Source organism: Vulpes vulpes, chromosome 16 (assembly GCF_048418805.1).
Source record: "Vulpes vulpes isolate BD-2025 chromosome 16, VulVul3, whole genome shotgun sequence".
NCBI lineage: Eukaryota > Metazoa > Chordata > Mammalia > Carnivora > Canidae > Vulpes > Vulpes vulpes.
Window position 1 is genome coordinate 50547828 of NC_132795.1, and position 18686 is coordinate 50566513.

Below are 18686 nucleotides of genomic sequence, written 5' to 3' on the forward strand. Positions count from 1 at the left end.
GGGTTCATGATCTAGCCGAAGGCAGATGCTTAACTGACTGAGCCACCCAGGCGTCCCTGTTATGTCTTGTTTAAGAAATCTTTGCCTACCTCAATCTAATAACCACACTCACCTACAATGCCTTCTGCCCTCTGGGAACTCCTGTTTTACCTTTCACACTGAGGTCTGTGATTCATCTTGAGTTAATGTTTGTGAACAGCGTAAAGTGAGTAGTTGGTTACTTTTTCCCTAACACGGATACTGAATCAGTCTAGTTCTGTTTATGGAAAAGACCATCCTGTTCTTGATGAGCTGCAGGTGGGAATCAGTTTTTGGATTCCCTACTCTGTTCTGTGATATGATTTTTATTATCACAATTATTTAATTCCAACCACTGATTCACAGTGCAATCATGGATGAAAATTCACATCTCTCAGAGGAATTAACAGCTAGAATAGGGCATTTGTACGAGAACATTTATTTGTTGAAAAACTAGATGCTGGGCACTTTATGAACATCACAACCCTGTGAGGGTGGGGCCCATTTTATAAGCAAAGAAGCTAAAACTTGCACAGGATAAATGAAGTGCTTACAAGGGAACAAGAAGCAGAACCTGTGTCCAGCCCCAGGGCAGCTGCTCCTGCCACCATGCCACACTTCTTTAACACGGGGTCAATGGGGAAAACACTGTCTGCTTATTATTCCTGTAAACTGCTACATTTCTGTACACAAATAAAACTTAGAATTGAGGTGTTTCAATGCTAAAAAATAAAAAAATAATAAAAAAAGGAAAAGTGAGAAAGGAGGGGAAGAAAGTGAAATAAAAGATCAGAAAAAAAAATCCTGTTTGGACTCTCATTCTGTGCTTGTCCCCTCCCCCTCCAATAAAAACAAAACAAAACAAAACAAAAACCCACATCAAGAACAACTGATGAAAATACAGATCAAAAAAGAAAGAAAGGAAAACATTTCAAATAAAGCTCAGCGGTTTCTATTTGGAAACAACACCACAAAATCCCACTTGCCACAATGAACTGACAAATAAGATATTGACTCTGTGGCAGCAGAGCTGGGATTTTCCGACGGCATCTGCTACCGTGTCATTACTGTGGGTGACCCACAAGTGAGTGAACAGCTGGGCCCTGGCTGGATTTGTGCCCCAGGAGCAGCAGCGGTGAGTGCAGGGCAGTCCTTCCTGGTTAAGCACCCCTTTGACATATCTTTTCCCTGAACCTGGATATCCCCCTGGCCTCCAGAATCTATCTCCAAGAACTGGAGCCTTATTCCTAGGTACCCAGCCTGCAGAGTGGGGTTCACCCCTAGTTTGCTCTGATAGGAGGACAGCCAGCCTGAAGTTCCTAATCTGCAAGGTGGCCAAGAAAGTGGAAGTCTCTCTCACAGGTCCTAAGCACGGATCTCCCATGGGGAATGAGGCCTGTGTCCCATGGGTGTCACCACGCCCTCATCCCCATCCCATGGAGGGTGGTTAAGTACGTGGGCATGACCAGCTGACCCAGACTGATCAGAGCACGGAAGGATTTTTATTAACTGATATTTCAGTTCACATCAGCGTTAATTCCTTGTCTAAGCACACCCAAAAGATGCAGTACTTTTTGATATAAAATACTGAAATCAAAGTTCAATAAAAACTTGGCTGGTGTTAATTAGAAGAAGGGGTGAAATCAAACAAGTCTGAAATAATATCACTGCTGAATCCAGCTTACTTAATTCACAAAAGAATTCTAGTATTTCTCTTGTGCTTCAAACCATCCCTATTCTCACCAATAAACCATGCTGCTATCTGTTCACTGTTTTACTCATTCATCTACCCATCCAAGGAGTATTTACTGGACGTTCACTATGAGCCAGACAGTGGCATATTATACTGAGGTGAAAAACAGAAAAAAAAATGGTCCCTGACTTCACAGAACTTGGCCCAGAGGGTAACTGAGAAGTAAATGGACAAATATGTAATGACAGACTGTGATAAGCTGACAGAGAAGATTCTAGGAGGGGTGCCCTGACCACGCTGGGCCCCAAAACTCTTGGCTGAAGAAGGCACAAAGGGAGCTGGGCACGTGGCATGAGGAGGACTGATGAGGGGAGGGCAGTTCAGGTGAGAGGTCAGTGCAGGTGACTACCTGAACTGACAATTAGGTACATCTGAAAAGCAAAAAAGGAAAGCGTGTCTAGGGGATGCTATAGAAGGGAAGAACAGCTCTGGATAAAAATGAGAGGCAGGCAGGGGCAGGATCATACAGGGCCCTTCAGGATGTGCTAGAGAGTCTGGGTTACTTGAAGCAAAATGTGCAGTCCTGGAGGTTCTGTAAATGGGGCACGTTTGTGAGAAATGATGTGGGGGCAGGGAGAGTCAAGAGGCAGAGAGGAAGGGTCCTGTTTTGGTTTTAAGAAATTGCACTGAATGGGGGATCCCTGGGTTGCTCAGTGGTTTGGCGCCTGCCTTTGGCCCAGGGAGCTATCCTGGAGTCCCGGGATGGAGTCCCACGTCAGGCTCCTGGCATGGAGCCTGCTTCTCCCTCCTCCTGTGTCTCTGCCTCTCTCTCTATATCATGAATGAATGAATGAATGAATGAATACATCTTAAAAGAAAAAAAGGAAAAAAGAAATCGCACTGAATGGACTGAATGGATGGGGAAATCCTTTTCTCCCGAACACCCCATGAAAAGGAGGGAAATGGAGTTGGGAAGCCACTTTCCACTGGCCCAGGCCAGGGTGACTAGACCATGCTTGGAGTGGTGGGAAGGAGATGGAGGGAAGTGGATGGACCTGGGAGGTGGTCCAGAGAGAGAATCAGTTAAGAAGGTGACTAACTTTCAAGGCAGAAGAATAAAAAGAAACAGCATCACAAGTGGCTTCCAGATTTCTGACCTGAGAAACTGGATGGATGGAGATATTCCCCAGTCACTGAAAAAGGGAGGGGATGGTTTTATGGGGACATTAGCAGTTCAGCTTTGGACATGCTAGGTTTGGAATATCGGTAAACATACAAGCAAATGTTATGCAGGGTATTAGAAATATGTCTGAGACTCAGCAGAGAGCTTTGTTTAGAGACTGAGTTTGGGGGGACACAGGTGAAGAAGTTTTTAAAGCCATGCCAATACCCAGAATACAACTCCATGTCACCAACCACAGTAACAAGACTGGCCCAAGTTACTGCCATATCTGGCCTGTATGATTTCTTTTTTTTTTTTTTAATTTTTTATTTATTTATGATAGTCACAGAGAGAGAGAGAGAGGCAGAGACACACACAGGCAGAGGGAGAAGCAGGCTCCATGCACCGGGAGCCCGACGTGGGATTCGATCCCGGGTCTCCAGGATCGCGCCCTGGGCCAAAGGCAGGCGCCAAACCGCTGCGCCACCCAGGGATCCCGGCCTGTATGATTTCAATTGCCTCCTTATAGGACTCCCATGGGTGGGATTCCTTAGGACAAGATGCAGAGTGAGATGAGCACTCCTGAGCTCTGTCTGCCAATGTCCATAAGTGCTCCAACATTTAAACGCTGTGTAGGACAGGAATGTAGGACAGGAAGCAACAAAGGAGTTTAAGAAGGATCTAGAGAGACATGAAGAAAACCTACAGAAGGTACTATCATGAAAGTCAAGAAAACAGCAGTATTTTAAGGAGGAAGTGATTAATTCTTTTGAACAGAGTTTCAACACGATGAGAACAAAGTACACTGACTCTGCCAACATGGTGATGACTGGTGATAGTGAGCAAATGATGAAGCTTATGAGCCCATTCACTTATCTATATGCCTTTTCGAGGATCCACTTGGTTTTTAAAACAGACATAAACCCTCAAGCACAAAAAAAATTTCAGACGCTAAAAGGCAAGCAGAAAAGAGGTAACAGGGCCATAGTTTCTGGTTGTGTAAGGTGGTCTAGCAACTAACAGCAAACCCAAGAAAGTTGACCCTAGGCTGACAATGACAGAAACCAACAATCTGCCCTGCATAATCTCCCAAAGCTCAGATGTTGATGCCCACAAGTACCTCTTTAATGGAAAGTAAAAGTGAAAATGAAAACAGAAGGCCTGATTGCAAGTTTAAAACGTAGGTGCACCCATGGATCCCCTTTCTCTACCTCAAGAGAAGATTGGAAGATTAATTCAATGATAAGGATAAAACAGAGATACTCTGGCATGGAGGATACCAGATACCATGCTAGAAACAGTGGAATGAAGTGAAAGTATACACATTAAAATGTAGAGATCCTGAAGCTTTCCAATAAAAGGGTGGAATCAGGCATATATTTTCAAATTCAACCAGCTCCTTACCAATCGCCCCACTTTAAAGGACATTCTGAAAAGACTTAAGGCAGAAGGCAGATGATCCCAGCTGGATAAACAGAGACAGAGATATAAGAAGTAAAGGGCAGGGAAAGCAGATTTAAATGAAAATAGAATTAAAGTGGGTAACAACAACAGCATGTAAGTTGTGGGCCACTAAATAGTCCTGGGGCGGTGGTAAAGGTTTGAGAAATATCAGACTTTCCTTAGTTAATGATGCATATTGTAATTTTCCCAGGTAACTATTAACAGAATAGAAAAAAGAATAAAAAACATTTGAACTAGAAAAAAAATAAAAATTGAATTACGCAAAATAAAAGAAAGCAAGCAAGAAAAAAAAATAAGGAGAGGCTTCAATATAAATATATCAACAATTATATTAAATATAAATGGGCTAAATACAACAGCTAAAAGGCAGAGATTGTCAAACCAGATTAAAGAAAAAACCCAAGTACATGCTGTTTACAGGAAACAACTCTGATACAGAGAATCTGAAAATAAAAGGGTTGAAAATGTTATACCATTTGGTATATATCAACCAAAAGCAAGTTAGAGGAGCTATATTACTATCAGGTAACAAGTATTTTTAGAGATAATGAGATTCAATTTATAACAACAGGAACATTTCTCAGGGCCTGACAGCCAAGAAAGAAGCAATTATGTTAAAAAAAAAAAAAAACCTACAAAGATATACTTTTGCCTAACAAGATTGCCTCAAAAGATACAAAGGAAAAATGTATGTAACTAATAGGGAAACGACAAATCTATAATCACAGGCTGATATTTTAAAACTCTCTGTAACTGATAAACCAAAGTAGAAAAAAAATCAGTAACAATACAAAAATTTCACTAATTTGACGTATGTGGATAAAATGCTGCTCCCCACTACTGGGGAACATTGCACTACTTTTGCAACATAGAATAGTTGCAAAAAAGGACCACACACTGGGTCATAAAGCAAGTCTCAATAAATTTCATGGGACAAAAAAGTATGCACTCTTTGATCATAACTAACATTTATGCTAAGAATCAATCTCCAAAAGAGAACTAAAAAATTTCTATTTGTTTACAAATTAAGAAATGCATTTCTACATAATCCAGGGGTCTAAAAAGAAACTGTGACAGAAATTAGAAAACACTTTAAACATATGGTAACAAAAGTAACACATACCCAAATCTATGCAATGAAGCTATAAAAATACATAGAAAAGGATAAAAGTTTAAAATTAAATGCCTTAAATAAATGAACAGATATACCACATTCATGGTTTGGAAGACAGTACTGTTTAGATGTCAATTCTTACCAAATTGATTTCAGTCAATGCAGTTTCAATGAATAACTTAATATGTGTGGATTTAAATAGTTTTTATTGGTAAAATTGGTTTTTGTTGATTTCATGTGTGTATATACATGGATATGCCCATAAATACATAAGCATGAATGTGTAGAATTTGACAACCTGATTCTAAAACTTTTATGTGAAAATACAAATGACCAAAAATAGCTATAATGCTCTTTAAGAAAGAAGAGACAAGTTGGAAGGATTGACTCAACTAATATCAAGGCATGTCAGAAAGAGGTAGTACTTAAAGAATATGATATTGGTGTAAGGATAGACAAAGAGGTCAATGGAAAAGAAAACAGAGTCCAAATACAGACCCACATATATTTGGATATCTATGATAAAGACAGCACACTACAGCTAACAATCCATGTTCTTTTCAATAACTAGGCTGGGACAATTGTATGTCCATATAGAAAAATACTAAAATAGACCCCTAATTCACATCATACACAAAAACCAACTCTAAGTGAATTACAGACCTCAATACAGAAGGTAGAACTATCAAGTGTTCAGAATATAATATAGATTATCTTCATGATCTCATGGTTGGAAAATACTTCTTTAACAAGATACACACCTAAAGAACTAACCATAAAGGAAGAGTGATAAATTTGACTAAAAGTTAAGAACTTCTGTTATTTAAAATACACTATAAAGAGAATGACAAGATAAGCCACGGAATAGGAGAAAGAAAACATTAGCAAATATGCAGTTGAATTAAGAACTTCTACTTAGAATATACAAAGATCTATTACAAATAAATTATGGAGAAAAAAAACAATGAAAAAGTGGGCAAAAGGTTTGATCAAGCACATTTTATGTATACACACACACACACACACACACACACACACACACACACAATCCAAATAGCAAAGAAACATGTTAGAAGATGCCCAGCCTTTTTAGTCATGAAGGCAACAATAAACATAATCTGTAGTCTTACCTATAGTGGCATGAGGGGATAATGCAGGTGGTATACAAGAGTAAATCCTCATGTCATAATAGATTTATCAGAATCTGATATACATATCAAGAAACAGCAAAGCAGCAAAGCACATTCTTGAGATGTACAAAAGCAACTGCTAGAAGAATGAACTAGGAGTGAACTGAAAGGGTGGAGAGTGGAGCCAGAGACCTTATTATTCTCTCATTCAATACCTCTTGGCACTATTAAAAAAAAAAAAGTATTATTTTGCTTAACAGAAAATATAAGAAAGGAAAAAAACTTAAGAATGGGTGGGGGAGAGTGAATGGGAGGTGAGGAGGCAAAGTCAGGGTAATGAGAGAATTCTATGGCAAACTTGCCTGTGAGCAAGAACAGAGGAACGCCATGGAAGGCACCCTGGTGCAGTTTTATTTTGTCCTTTTCGCTCTGGCTACTAGCAAGGCCGGGTTCTAACTGATGGCTCACATCTAAAAACTGTCTGGGCTCTAGTGCTTCTTCACTTCTGATCATTCAGACTAGTGATAAAAACCTTTGTTCACTAGGAGGTCGATTCAGGGAACATGAAACTGTGTGAATTTCTTTTTTTCGTAATAAATCATCTTTTTCTTCAAGAAGCACACCAACTGCAACTGCACTTGAGCATTCTTGTACTGCTTTCTTTTTGGGGGGCTAAAACAAATTTCAGAACTCTGTAAGGAGCAGAGCCTGTTGTGCCTGATTATAATGCAGTGCAGTGAACCAACTTGGTTTTTCCTCAAAGACGAGTCTTCTGAGGCTGTCTGTCTTTTCAGACTGAGCTTATAAACGGTTTGCTCTTTAAAATCAGAGGTTTTCTTCTATTGCTAATCAGACAAATGACAGTATCTTTAGTAGAATAATGAGCACGTCTCCATCTACGTACTTTAAATACATGATTTTCATCAGCCTCTTTTCTCTTCTCGACAGAAGCCATAGTGGGGGTGTTCTATAAATGCCCCCCTACCTCCCGTCTTCTCAGTGCTAAGCTGGGCTGCTCAACTGTCTTGCAGGGGGTTATACTCTCTGTTCCTCAAAGGGTTCTTATTCACCTCCCCCACCCCAAATATGGACAACTGGCCCAAGGCATATGGTGGCCACAGTGAGGGAGGGGGCTGAGTCTGACTCTCTGGGGAAGTCTTAAACATATACAGAATATCTCTCAAACCAAAACAGGCTGACCCTGGTTTCTGATTCATCATTGTTCCCGATAAGTCTCCTACAGTGCCACTGAGGTCAGTGGCAGAGAAAAAGCAGGTTCCCTGTACACCTTCCAGCAAGGGTGGTCACCCAGGCAAGGGCAAGAACCGGAGCCCCCAGCTTCAGTAACGGAGGGTCAGAGGACAGAATCCGTCCAATATGGGTACTTGGTGCCATGGAAATGTTTCTCCCCATCCCTGGGGACTTAGAGTGTCGCTCATGCTTCTCTTGTCACTAAAACATTGCTAAAATGGTTCTTCCCAAAGGACTGGATACTTAAAAGACTCTCTAGAGCAAAACAAAAACAAAAACAAAAAACAAAACAAACCCTGAAATTCTTCACATTTCCTCCAAGGGACACACACAGTTTGCTAAGGCGACGTTGGCACCCAGCCGCACACACTGGAACCGTGGATGGGTGCTCTATCCCCAGAGTTTAAAAGCACTTTTGAGGAGAAGGTTAGTTTAGAATGTCCCACTCGTTGTGAACACTCTAGCTCACTATACTGCAGACCGCAAGAGCACCCTAACTTTGAGAGAGTGGCTTAGTTCTGAGGGACAAGCACACAAGAAAGCCAGCTGGCCGTACCCTCCATGAGCCCCAGCGAGCCCCCTGACTGTGAATGGATGGTCAAAACTCCCAAAGGATACAGGGGTTGCTGTCATCGATGCTGCAGCTGTCTAGGATCAAGGGAATGCCGTCCAGCTCGTTTACCTGCGGAGAAAGGAAAAGGCAAATTTATACACTGAAAAAAAAAGCTTGGATCATAGTCAGAGATTATAGAGGATTTGTTTTTCCTTTTTATTCCGTATCATCACTATGATACAGCAGCACACTGTTGTATTTCAAGCCACCCCATCAGCTGCAGCAGAGTTCCAAACATGACCTTCCACCTTGAGGCAGGCAGACACAGAGTGTAGGCATCAGTGACTGACCTGCCCTAATGGAGTCAGATGATAAGAGGTCAATTAACGCATGACCTCTCTCCTCCCCCTGCTCCAGTCCAATCTCCTGCACCTCTCACCCCCTCAACCCCCGACAACTCAGCCTGATACCCGTGTTCACCACTTCTCAGCCTTCCAGTGTGCTCGTGGTCTTCCTGATTCTGCTAAGTTACACTACGTGCATACATTATTTCTACTTTACACAGGCTGCGTGTGTTTATCGTATCATTCCTGCTTTTATGATCTGTTAGTGTTATATTGGTTTTACCTGTGACTTGGTAGGTTATTTTTTGGGAATGAAAACACTAAAAACATTTCTCCATGTTAATTAAGGGTAATTTTTTTTTTTCCTTCCTGCCCTTTTGGCTTATGAGTCTTCAGAGGAACACTCTACTTTTGGATATCAGGTGAAATTTCTTTCTGAAATGCCTACACCAACCCAGAAATATTTTGTTTTTTTAAAGAATGTTACAGTTCTTTTTTATTTTTATTTTTTAATATTTTATTTATTTATTCTTGAGAGACACAGAGAGAAAGAAGCAGAGACACAGGCAGAGGGAGGAGCAGGATCCATGCAGGGAGCCCAATGTGGGACTAGATCCTGGGTCTCTAGGATCACACCCTGGGCCGAAGGCAGGTGCTAAACCACTGAGCCACCCAGGTTGCCCCAGAAATATTTTAAAATAGACATATAAACAAAGCAGATATTTTTTTTTCCCCATTCTTCCTCAAAAATGTTGGGGCAACTGGAAAGTCAAAATAGGATAAAGTGGATCTCTTCCCAATACCATCCACCAAGATAAACTCCAAATGGATTTGAGTTTATTATAGTTTAGTAGTATTACTAAGTGCATAGTTCAACCTTTCAAATGGTCAGCACGCTGAGATACCACTTCTCATGCACCAGGATGGCAAAGTGGTGGGTGATGGGGAACTAGGCATCCTCATGCACTGAAGTGTGTGCTGGGTGGCACAGCACCCGCGGAGGGGCTACACAAGGTGAATGAAGCAGATGCGCACGGGTTATCACTCTCTGACCCAGTTGTCCCAGTCCTAGGACATCACCTCAAACAACATTGTCATACGAAGTTATGCTTCACAGGTTATTTACTGCAGCACACTTTATATTTTTATGTTTTACTGAGATTCAATTCACACATGATAACACTCAACCTTTTAAAAGTATACATTTCAGGGGATTTTAGTTTATTCACATAGCTGTACGACCATCACTGCTTCCTAATTTTAGAACATTTTTATTATCTCCAGAAATCCCCTCATTTCTTCCTCCATCCACCCTTTGGCAACCACTGATCTTTCTGTCTATGGATTTGCCTATCGTGGACGTTTTGGATAGATGGGATCATTTGACATGTGGCCTCTTCTTTCAGCTAGCACAATGCTTTCAGGTCTACCCCTGCTGAAGGATGTATTAGCACCTCATTCCTTTTTATGGCTAAATAATACTCTAGTGTTTGGACAGATCTTACTCATCCATGCATCCACGGAGAGACATTGGAGGTGTTTCAATATTCTGGCCATTATGACAACGCTGCTGGGATCATCTGTGTACATGTTTCTGAGTCGATGTTTACATTCAATTCTCCCGGCTATATACCTAGAGGAGAAACTGCTTAGTCTTGGTAATTCTTCACTTAACAATTTGAGGAACTGCCCGAGTGTTTTTCAAAGTGCTATACTATTTTCTATTTCACCAGCAACCCATAAGCATTCCAATTGCTCCACATCCTTCTTGACACTTGTTTAACCATCCTGGTGGGTGTGAAGTGCTGTGTTATCGTTGTTTTGATCTGCATTTCTCTGATAACTAATGATGTTGCGTACAGCACAATGTATAACAACAAAGATCCTGGAACCAGCTCAAATGTTCACTCACACAGGCTGGTCGAATGAATTATGGCCCGATGCAGGAGATGCAACTGTGAAAGTGAGTGGGGAAGACCCAGTGCACCACTATGGAGGGATTGCCAGATTTAGCAGTAAGTGAAAAAAAGCAAAGTGCAAAATGTGAACATTTTAGGTCACAAAGGAGGAGAAATACACAAATTTTCTTTTATTTCCCAAAAGACACAATGAAGGGTTAAATAAAAAGCTAATAATGGTTACTATCCACAAGGGATGAGGAGGGAATGAGGCATGAGAAAACAGAAATGGAGGCGAGGCTTCTGTGAATGTACCTGCTTATACAATTCTGACTTTGGGATCCTGAATATATTTTATATAATTTCCGACAATTAAATTTAAAATGGATGTTACCTAGTCTTACAGTGCTATTTCACAATATATGCAAATATTAAGTCATTATGTTGTATACCTGAACGTAATATATGTTGATGATGCCTCAATAAAAAAGTTAAACTCACAAACTTATAAAAAGAGAAAAGAGAAGTAGATTAATCTGATGACATGTAAAACAAAGAACACTATTTCACAGAACTAAAAGAGTATTTGACTTTACATCCCTGGTGAGATGTATCCTAAGCTCAGAGAACTGCACAGAAATCTTCAAACAGCATTCAGCTTAATTTATTCTGAACTATTATTTATATATTTAGTTTAAAGCAAAGGGGTAATTAATGTTACTAGGAACTAAGATTTTCAGCATAAAAAAGAGGTATCAAATCCAGATGACAATTTTACACATATAAATTAGAAATACTACCAAGATTTCATGGTGTATTTTTCAATTTCTAAAAAACACTGATTTCCAAACTGCCCAGAAGCAACAGCAAGTAGCAGTGAGCATTACCAGGATCAGATGAACTACAGATCTTTCTCAACCTAAAATGGGATTATGTCCCAATGAACCCATCATTATTAAACTCAACCTACTGAGCATCATGGCTTAGCCTGGCTGACCTTAAGCGTGCTCAGAATGCTCACAATAACTACAGTACAACAAAATCATCTGCCACAAAGCCTATTTGATAACAAAGTGTTAAATATCTCATGCAATTTGCTGTACAGAAAGTGGGACAGAAACGCTAAAGAGTACAGCATGGCTGTTGGTGAATCAGTTGCTGTTGACCCTTGTGATTGTGTGGCTGACCGGAACCTGTGGCCGCTGCCCTGTGTCACAAGAGCAGAGCATGTTAGCCTATCACCAGCCCCAGAGAAGATCCACACTCAAAATTCTAAGTGCAGTTTCTATTGAATGAGTTATTGCTTTTACACCATCGTCAGGTTAAAAATTCCTAAGTTGAGCCATCATAAGTTGGGGACTGTCTGTAAATACATGTCCTGGGGATCCCTGGGTGGCGCAGCGGTTTGGCGCCTGCCTTTGGCCCAGGGCGCGATCCTGGAGACCCGGGATCGAATCCCACATCAGGCTCCCGGTGCATGGAGCCTGCTTCTCCCTCCGCCTGTGTCTCTGCCTCTCTCTCTCTCTCTGTGACTATCATAAATAAATAAAAATTAAAAAAAAAAAAATACATGTCCTGGTGGAAGACAGCAAGCAGACCTCCAACTGCATGTGATGCACACACCCACTAAAGGATCACTGTTACTGACCGTCCTCAGTTTCACAAAGGCAGAGAGGCAATACATCTAATTTCTATACTTTTTTCTAGGCACTAGAGATAGGGTGAGAGATGAATTTAATAAACGTTTAGCACACAAGGCAACAACAAACACTTTCACGTTTCCTTTCATTCTGATGATGCCAAGGTAAGCATCACTGGCTCTATTTTTACTGAGAAAGGAAATGGGGGGGGGGGGGCTCATGAGTCAAGTACCCTCCCCAGGATCACTTAACTAATGGGTGCTATTCAAAGTGGTCTGGAGACCATTGGCAGTCTGCGAAAACGACCAGGAGAGGAAAAGGTCCAAAACCATGCTAACGATTTAATAGCATTATGCTATGTCCCCTGAATCTTATAATAACATTTAGGTTTGAATCTTCCATGTCTTTTTTAAGATTTTTATTTTTCTAGTAATTTGTATTATATAAGCATATTGGTCCAGGATGGTTTGGGGAAAAGATGAGTGGTTCTTCAGCACAGACAGTCTGAGGAGCACTGGTGGGGAAACTTTAACGGCACATAGAAATTTTATGGCCAAACTGGTAGTGGCCCCACCTGAGATTATATTCAAAGCTTCCCAAAGCAATTCTTACACCGCACATCTCCAATACCTGCCATGCATCAACTAGCAGGACTGGGGTGCTAACAATGACATCTCCAATGCCTCTGCCCTGGGGTGAAGAGGAGGGATCCAGAAAAGGAGCAACCGCCTGGTCACTGGCATAGTGATGAAGGAATACCAACTGGCCCTCCAGGCCTTAGCAAATCTGTGATCTAAATCCTTCTGGAACGTACCAAGAAGAGCTTGGTGTCTGACACAGGGAAGGCCTCCCTGAAGAAGTGACATTTAGCTCAAAGTGGCTAAATGGACAAATCAAGGGGGCTGTGGAGAATGTTTTGCAGGGAGAAGAGCATGTGCAAAAGCTGGGAGCTCAGAAGGAACACAGAACATTCCAGGGACTGGCCAGGAAGCACAGCACTGAGATGAAGAGCAAGGACCATGGAGCCAGTGTGCTGGGGTCAAAGCTTGGTTCTGCAGCATTGCTGAGCTGCGTGACTTTGGGTATGTTATTTAACCTTGGAGATTGTGTTTTCTTGCCCATAAAATGGGAGGATGGGGCTCACTTCCAAGGGTGGTTGTGAGAAGGGAATAGATTGCTACACAGACTAGCGCATGGCTGGTGCTCCGTGATGGCAGGAGCTCATGATACCGTTAACAGGAAGTTCAGGAGCTGGGAGCAAGAGGGGAGCTCTTGAAAGGAGTAAGCAGGAGGAGAACTTCCATGTAGCTGAGAGTTCACAATCCTACTTTGTATTAGGAAAAACAGTAAATTTATTTTCAAAAACCTTTTTTGTGTATGAGAAATAAAACCATCCAGGATCTATTATTTGATGCAAAAAAAAAATCTCATTTTCTTGGGGAGGGGGATACGGTAGAATTCTCAGGTATGCTAAATGGCTAAGATTTCCTTTGAAGGAAATGAAATCACGTGCAAAAGTTTGAGATTTAGACATGCAGTACGGGTGAATTAAAGATCTCTTGAAGATCATGGGTACACTAGAGTCGTGGCTGAACTGAGGGCATGCTTTCCCAGATAAGAATTTCTTGTTCATGCTGCTCCATTATGAAATGAGACAAGATAAATTTTTACAGAGATTCATTAAACGTTTTTAACATAAATGATCTCTAGACAAGGATGACAGTGGCATTATGACAAATACACAATCACGTATTTAGGAATGAACTCAGGTTACATCCCTGGGATAAGAACACACAGATGCCAGCCCTTCAGGAGGAGTGGCTGATAATACGACTGTGTTAGGACCAAGCTCAAGTATACCGCTTCAGCTATGCGTATGGAGCTCCTGTCTGGGGCAGGGGAGAACAATTAGGAAATTAACAAGTATTCTTCTGTTCACACTTCATAAAACAAGGAAGCTGTTTGTTTTCTTACCTAACATGTTGGGAACTGATTCTAGACCTATAATAAATGAGTCACAAGCTGTAGTTCATATCAAGGAGCCAAGCTCAGTCAACGCTTTCACAAGGTAACACATCTCAACAAGACAGAAAATCTGGCTTAAACAAACGAACATTTAGCCCCTGGAAATAAAGAGTAAACAGAAGGACAACTAACTGATTTGCTAACTCTTCCCTCCCACCTTGGCCAATCATCCCAGAGAATGTACTCTGCCAAGTAGGCCCACCTATACTATCTCAGCTCCTCTGGGAAAATGTATTATATGGACAGAAAACAGAGCCTCAACTATTTTAGCTGCTCTCACATCAAACGGTAAATGCAAAAATCCAAGAACCCAAAGAAAGGCAAGAGCGCGATACCAACACAGGACATAATCTCCATTAAGTATATAGTGAATCAAGCTTAACTGACATTTGGCAAAACTGTGTTCACAACACAACTCCTCAAAACAGATACAGACACAAGTAGGAAGATGATTAGAATCCTCATTCAGAAGTGGATCAATGACCAGCAGGGGTACCACAATGCTCCAACAAGATCTCCGTGGGGATGAAGCCGTCCTCAGGCATGCTAACAGCCATGCACAGGGCCTGGAGCCCAAAGGTGGTGCTGGATGAAAAAGACCATCCAGTCAGAGGTGTGGGTGCACCTGCCCATGGGTCAAGACTCCATTATCACCCCGACCACCTGGAGGGACAGAGGATACTTTGGATGCACAGACCTACCCGAGAATTCCAGCTCATCCTTTCAGCCATGGAACCTTGTGGAGGTTTCTGAACTTCAAGTCTAGACTTCATGTGACAAGGGGGTCACACCCACCTCAGAGGGTTACGGGGAAGATCCGTGAGAAAGCATCCAGCACAGCACCCCATACATAATCTGGACATAATCGTAATCAGCAGCACTTGTAATATTGCTGTCACCTGGTTCAGAGATTCTGAAGGTTTCCTTCACCACCATACTTGCAAAGGGCTGGACATGGCACTCCTTTACCAAACACAAGCTGTGCCTTGGCAAAGCTCCAATATATAAAGATTTACACTGATAAAGATTTTTATTTGAGAGAGAAAAAATATGAGTGGGGGCGGGGGAGGCAGAGGAGGGAGCCCCAACATGGGGCTCAAACCCAGGACCCTAGGATCATGACCTCAGCTGAAGGCAGATGCTTCACCAACTGAACCACCCAGGTGCCCTTAAGATTTACATTTCTAAAACCAGGAAATTTGTAGATATGGTGACTCTAGGTTAGGCCCGTGTTTTTCCTGGCTGTCTCATGAGCTGAGTCCCACAAACACACAGTATCATTCATCTCCATGTTGTGCTCATTTCCATGGTGTTTTGTGCAGCTTCACACTGGGCACTTCACGACCAAGCTGCTGCTGCTACCAGAGGAAAAAGTCATGGTGCTATTACTCAGGAAGCTCCAGGATGTTTATAAATTCTGCATTCTGCAGACAATCTTTAATCTAGAATGCAAAGCCCAAGGCTAGGCCAGGGGTTCACAACTTTGGCTCCACATTGGCATCACTTGGGAGGTTTCACACTGTACTAGTCCTGTGGTCCCAGCCCCAAACAAAGAAGTCCCAATCGTGGAGAATTGGACAAAGTCCTCCAGCGATTCCAACATGCATCTGAGCTGAGAATTCCTCACCGGTGCCGAGTCCAAGAGCACCCAGTGAGTCAACGCCTGGGACCCAGTGGAAACCCTGAAAGGAGCCCCTACAGTGGAGCACACTGCCCTTCACGTTTACCCCGCTGGTACTTTCTTTTTCCAATTACTAAAGCAAACTTTGTGCAGCTATGACTAACCTGCAGCAGACTGCAGCTGCCATTGCACAACCACAGACAAACCAGGGTCAGAACGTCTGCCACCTTTGCTGCTCACTCCCAGCCTCCGCCAGCCGGAGCTTCCTTGTGCCACTTACTAACCGTCTCTCCTTTTTTAAAATCAGTTGCTCTAGGGTTTAGAGGATGCATCTTTAACTCGCTGTGGGCTATCAACAAACAATATTACACTGTTTTCCATACAGTGTAAGAGTCTCACAACTGGATGCTCCACTTGACGCTGGGGCAACTGCTTGCATACATTTACTTCTATATCTGCTATACACCCCCAAATACACTGCTGTTATGATTGATTCAAGGGCTGGTGCCTTTTAAATAAATCTGAAAGTGAGGATAAAGGTATTTTGTTTTTAGTCACATATTTAACTATTCCATATTCCAGTACCTTCGTTTCTTCGTACAGTCAGTCTCCATCTGGCAGCATTGTCCTCCATTTGATACAACTTCCCTCAATACCCTTCAGGGCGCAGCTCTGTTAACATCAAATTCTCATTTGTCTGGAAATGTCTTTATTCTACTTTCATTTGTGAAGGATATGTTAGCTGGATATGGAATTCCAGACTGAGCACTTTCGCATTTTAGAGATGTTACTCCATGGACTCATGTGTGTATCACTGTGCAAGAGAAGACTGCTAGGGGCACCTGGGTGGGTCAGTGGGTGAGCATCTGCCTTTAGGTCAGGTAGTGATCCTGGGGTCCTGGGATCGAATCCCACATCAGGCTCCCTGCAGGGAGCCTGCTTCCCCCTCTGCCTGTCTCTCTCTCTGTGTCTCTCATGGATAAATAAATAAAGTCTTGGGTCAGCGCAGCAGAAAGTTCCAGCATTGCAGAAAGGTGAACCAGAGCCAAAGGGGGTTCTTCACGAACATTAATAAAATGCTAAAAATCCCAGGAAGGCTAATGAAGGAAGAAAAGAGAAGCATCTATTTAAACAAACAGAATGAAAAGAGATAAACAGCTACAGAAAACATAAAATATTATGAATTTTATGAAAAAAAGCAAGAAATCTAGGTGTAATGGCTATCTCTGAGGAAAATGGAAAACACCAGTGTTGACACAATAAATAAAAATCTAGAATAATTTAAATACTTAAATTATTTAAAGATATGAAAATGACCCAAGACTCAGTGACAAAAAACAAAGAAAGACCCAACAGCTCTCCAAGTGAGTGCCACGAAGTTTTTCAGGACCACATAATCTCTATGTGTGTAAGTTGTTCCAAAACAACAGAACAAGAGAGAAAGCTTCCCAACTCATTTTAAAAGGCTACTCCGACTAGGCTCAAAACCAGCATTAGCTAGACCACGATAGGAAATTACGGGCCAATTTAACTATGAATATATACCCCCTTCCACCCAACCCTCACAAAAAAATCCTACCAATAGTATTAGATGAACCAAATTAAACATGCTATAAAAACGCACCACGATCCTAACATCGACCAGAAAATCTACAGTGTAATCGTCCTCATTAATGTACTAAGAATTACCTCAATATTACAGAAAAAACATCTGATAATGGTTAGCAACTATTTATATTTTAATTCTCAGAAAACTGGAGAACCTTTTTAACTTGAAAAGGCTAGGTGCCAGAAAACTGTAGTGTCATACATGCTAAGAGAATATTTAGGTAGATCCCAAGACCAGAAAAAAACACAAAGAGACAGTCTTCTTATTCTGAAGTACAAGAAATAAACTCCGCTAAATACTGCGATTTCAAAAGGTCTTTGGAGCATTCTGACTCTGGAAATCAAAGAGGGAGCCAGAGTGGCATGAACAGTGCACAGTCTCACCATCAAAGCAGAAACAGTGGAAGAACAAAAACAGAAGAAAGCAATCAGGCTGCTTCAGGTGAAGGAAGAGTGATTTATTTATTTAATTCTTTTTTAAGGAGTAGAAGCTGAAATCTTAGAGGATAGATTACCCAGATATAAAATGGAAAATAATTATCTAGAAGGTCAGGATAAGAAGATCTAAAGGGAAATGAAAATGCACCCAGTCCTAACTGCTCTCAGAGATGGGGTAGATGTTTGAGTTGTTTCTGGAACAGGAACTATGACTGGGCCCCACAAAGCCTAGGATGGGAAGAAACATGGGCTTGGCTCACTGGAATTGCTCAAAGAAGCAGGATCCAAAAAAAGAGTGAGGAGAGAACCCCTGAATGTCACAGGCCACCAACTGTCACAGACTAGATGAAGGCCTAGAGAAGCAGAAATGAAGCCTTTCTGCATCACACTCCCTCAAACTCCCTCAGACAACACAGACTTTCTGCCGTTTGACAGCAAATACTATTAAGTGCTGGTTACTGCAGACACACTTTTGCTTGGGGAGAACCATTAGCAGACTGGGAACTGGCTTGTCTAACTTTGGTGTGTGTGTGGGGGCAGTGCTCTGATAAGCCTGTGCCCTGTTAACTCTTCTCAAATTTCAGAAGTGAGGCATGTCAGAGATTCAGTACTGGGGTTTGTGAACCTGCGAGACCCTAACCCAGGTTACAGCAGGTAAAGCAGTCCTGAACACAGGCAGGCATAAGGAGCCCCTCCAGGTGGGACTACACAGAGTAAGAAATCAGAG

At 41.9% G+C, this 18686-nt stretch overlaps 1 protein-coding gene across 1 annotated transcript in view; it reads right to left on the reverse strand.

Annotated features, from left to right (window-relative positions):
* Positions 1–18686, reverse strand: part of ATXN10 (ataxin 10) — a 165963-nt gene that overhangs the window by 20399 nt on the left and 126878 nt on the right. The window contains exon 10 of the mRNA XM_072741971.1: positions 8451–8514. Coding sequence (XP_072598072.1) covers positions 8451–8514 — 64 coding nt within the window. The remainder of the gene's footprint in view (positions 1–8450; positions 8515–18686) is intronic.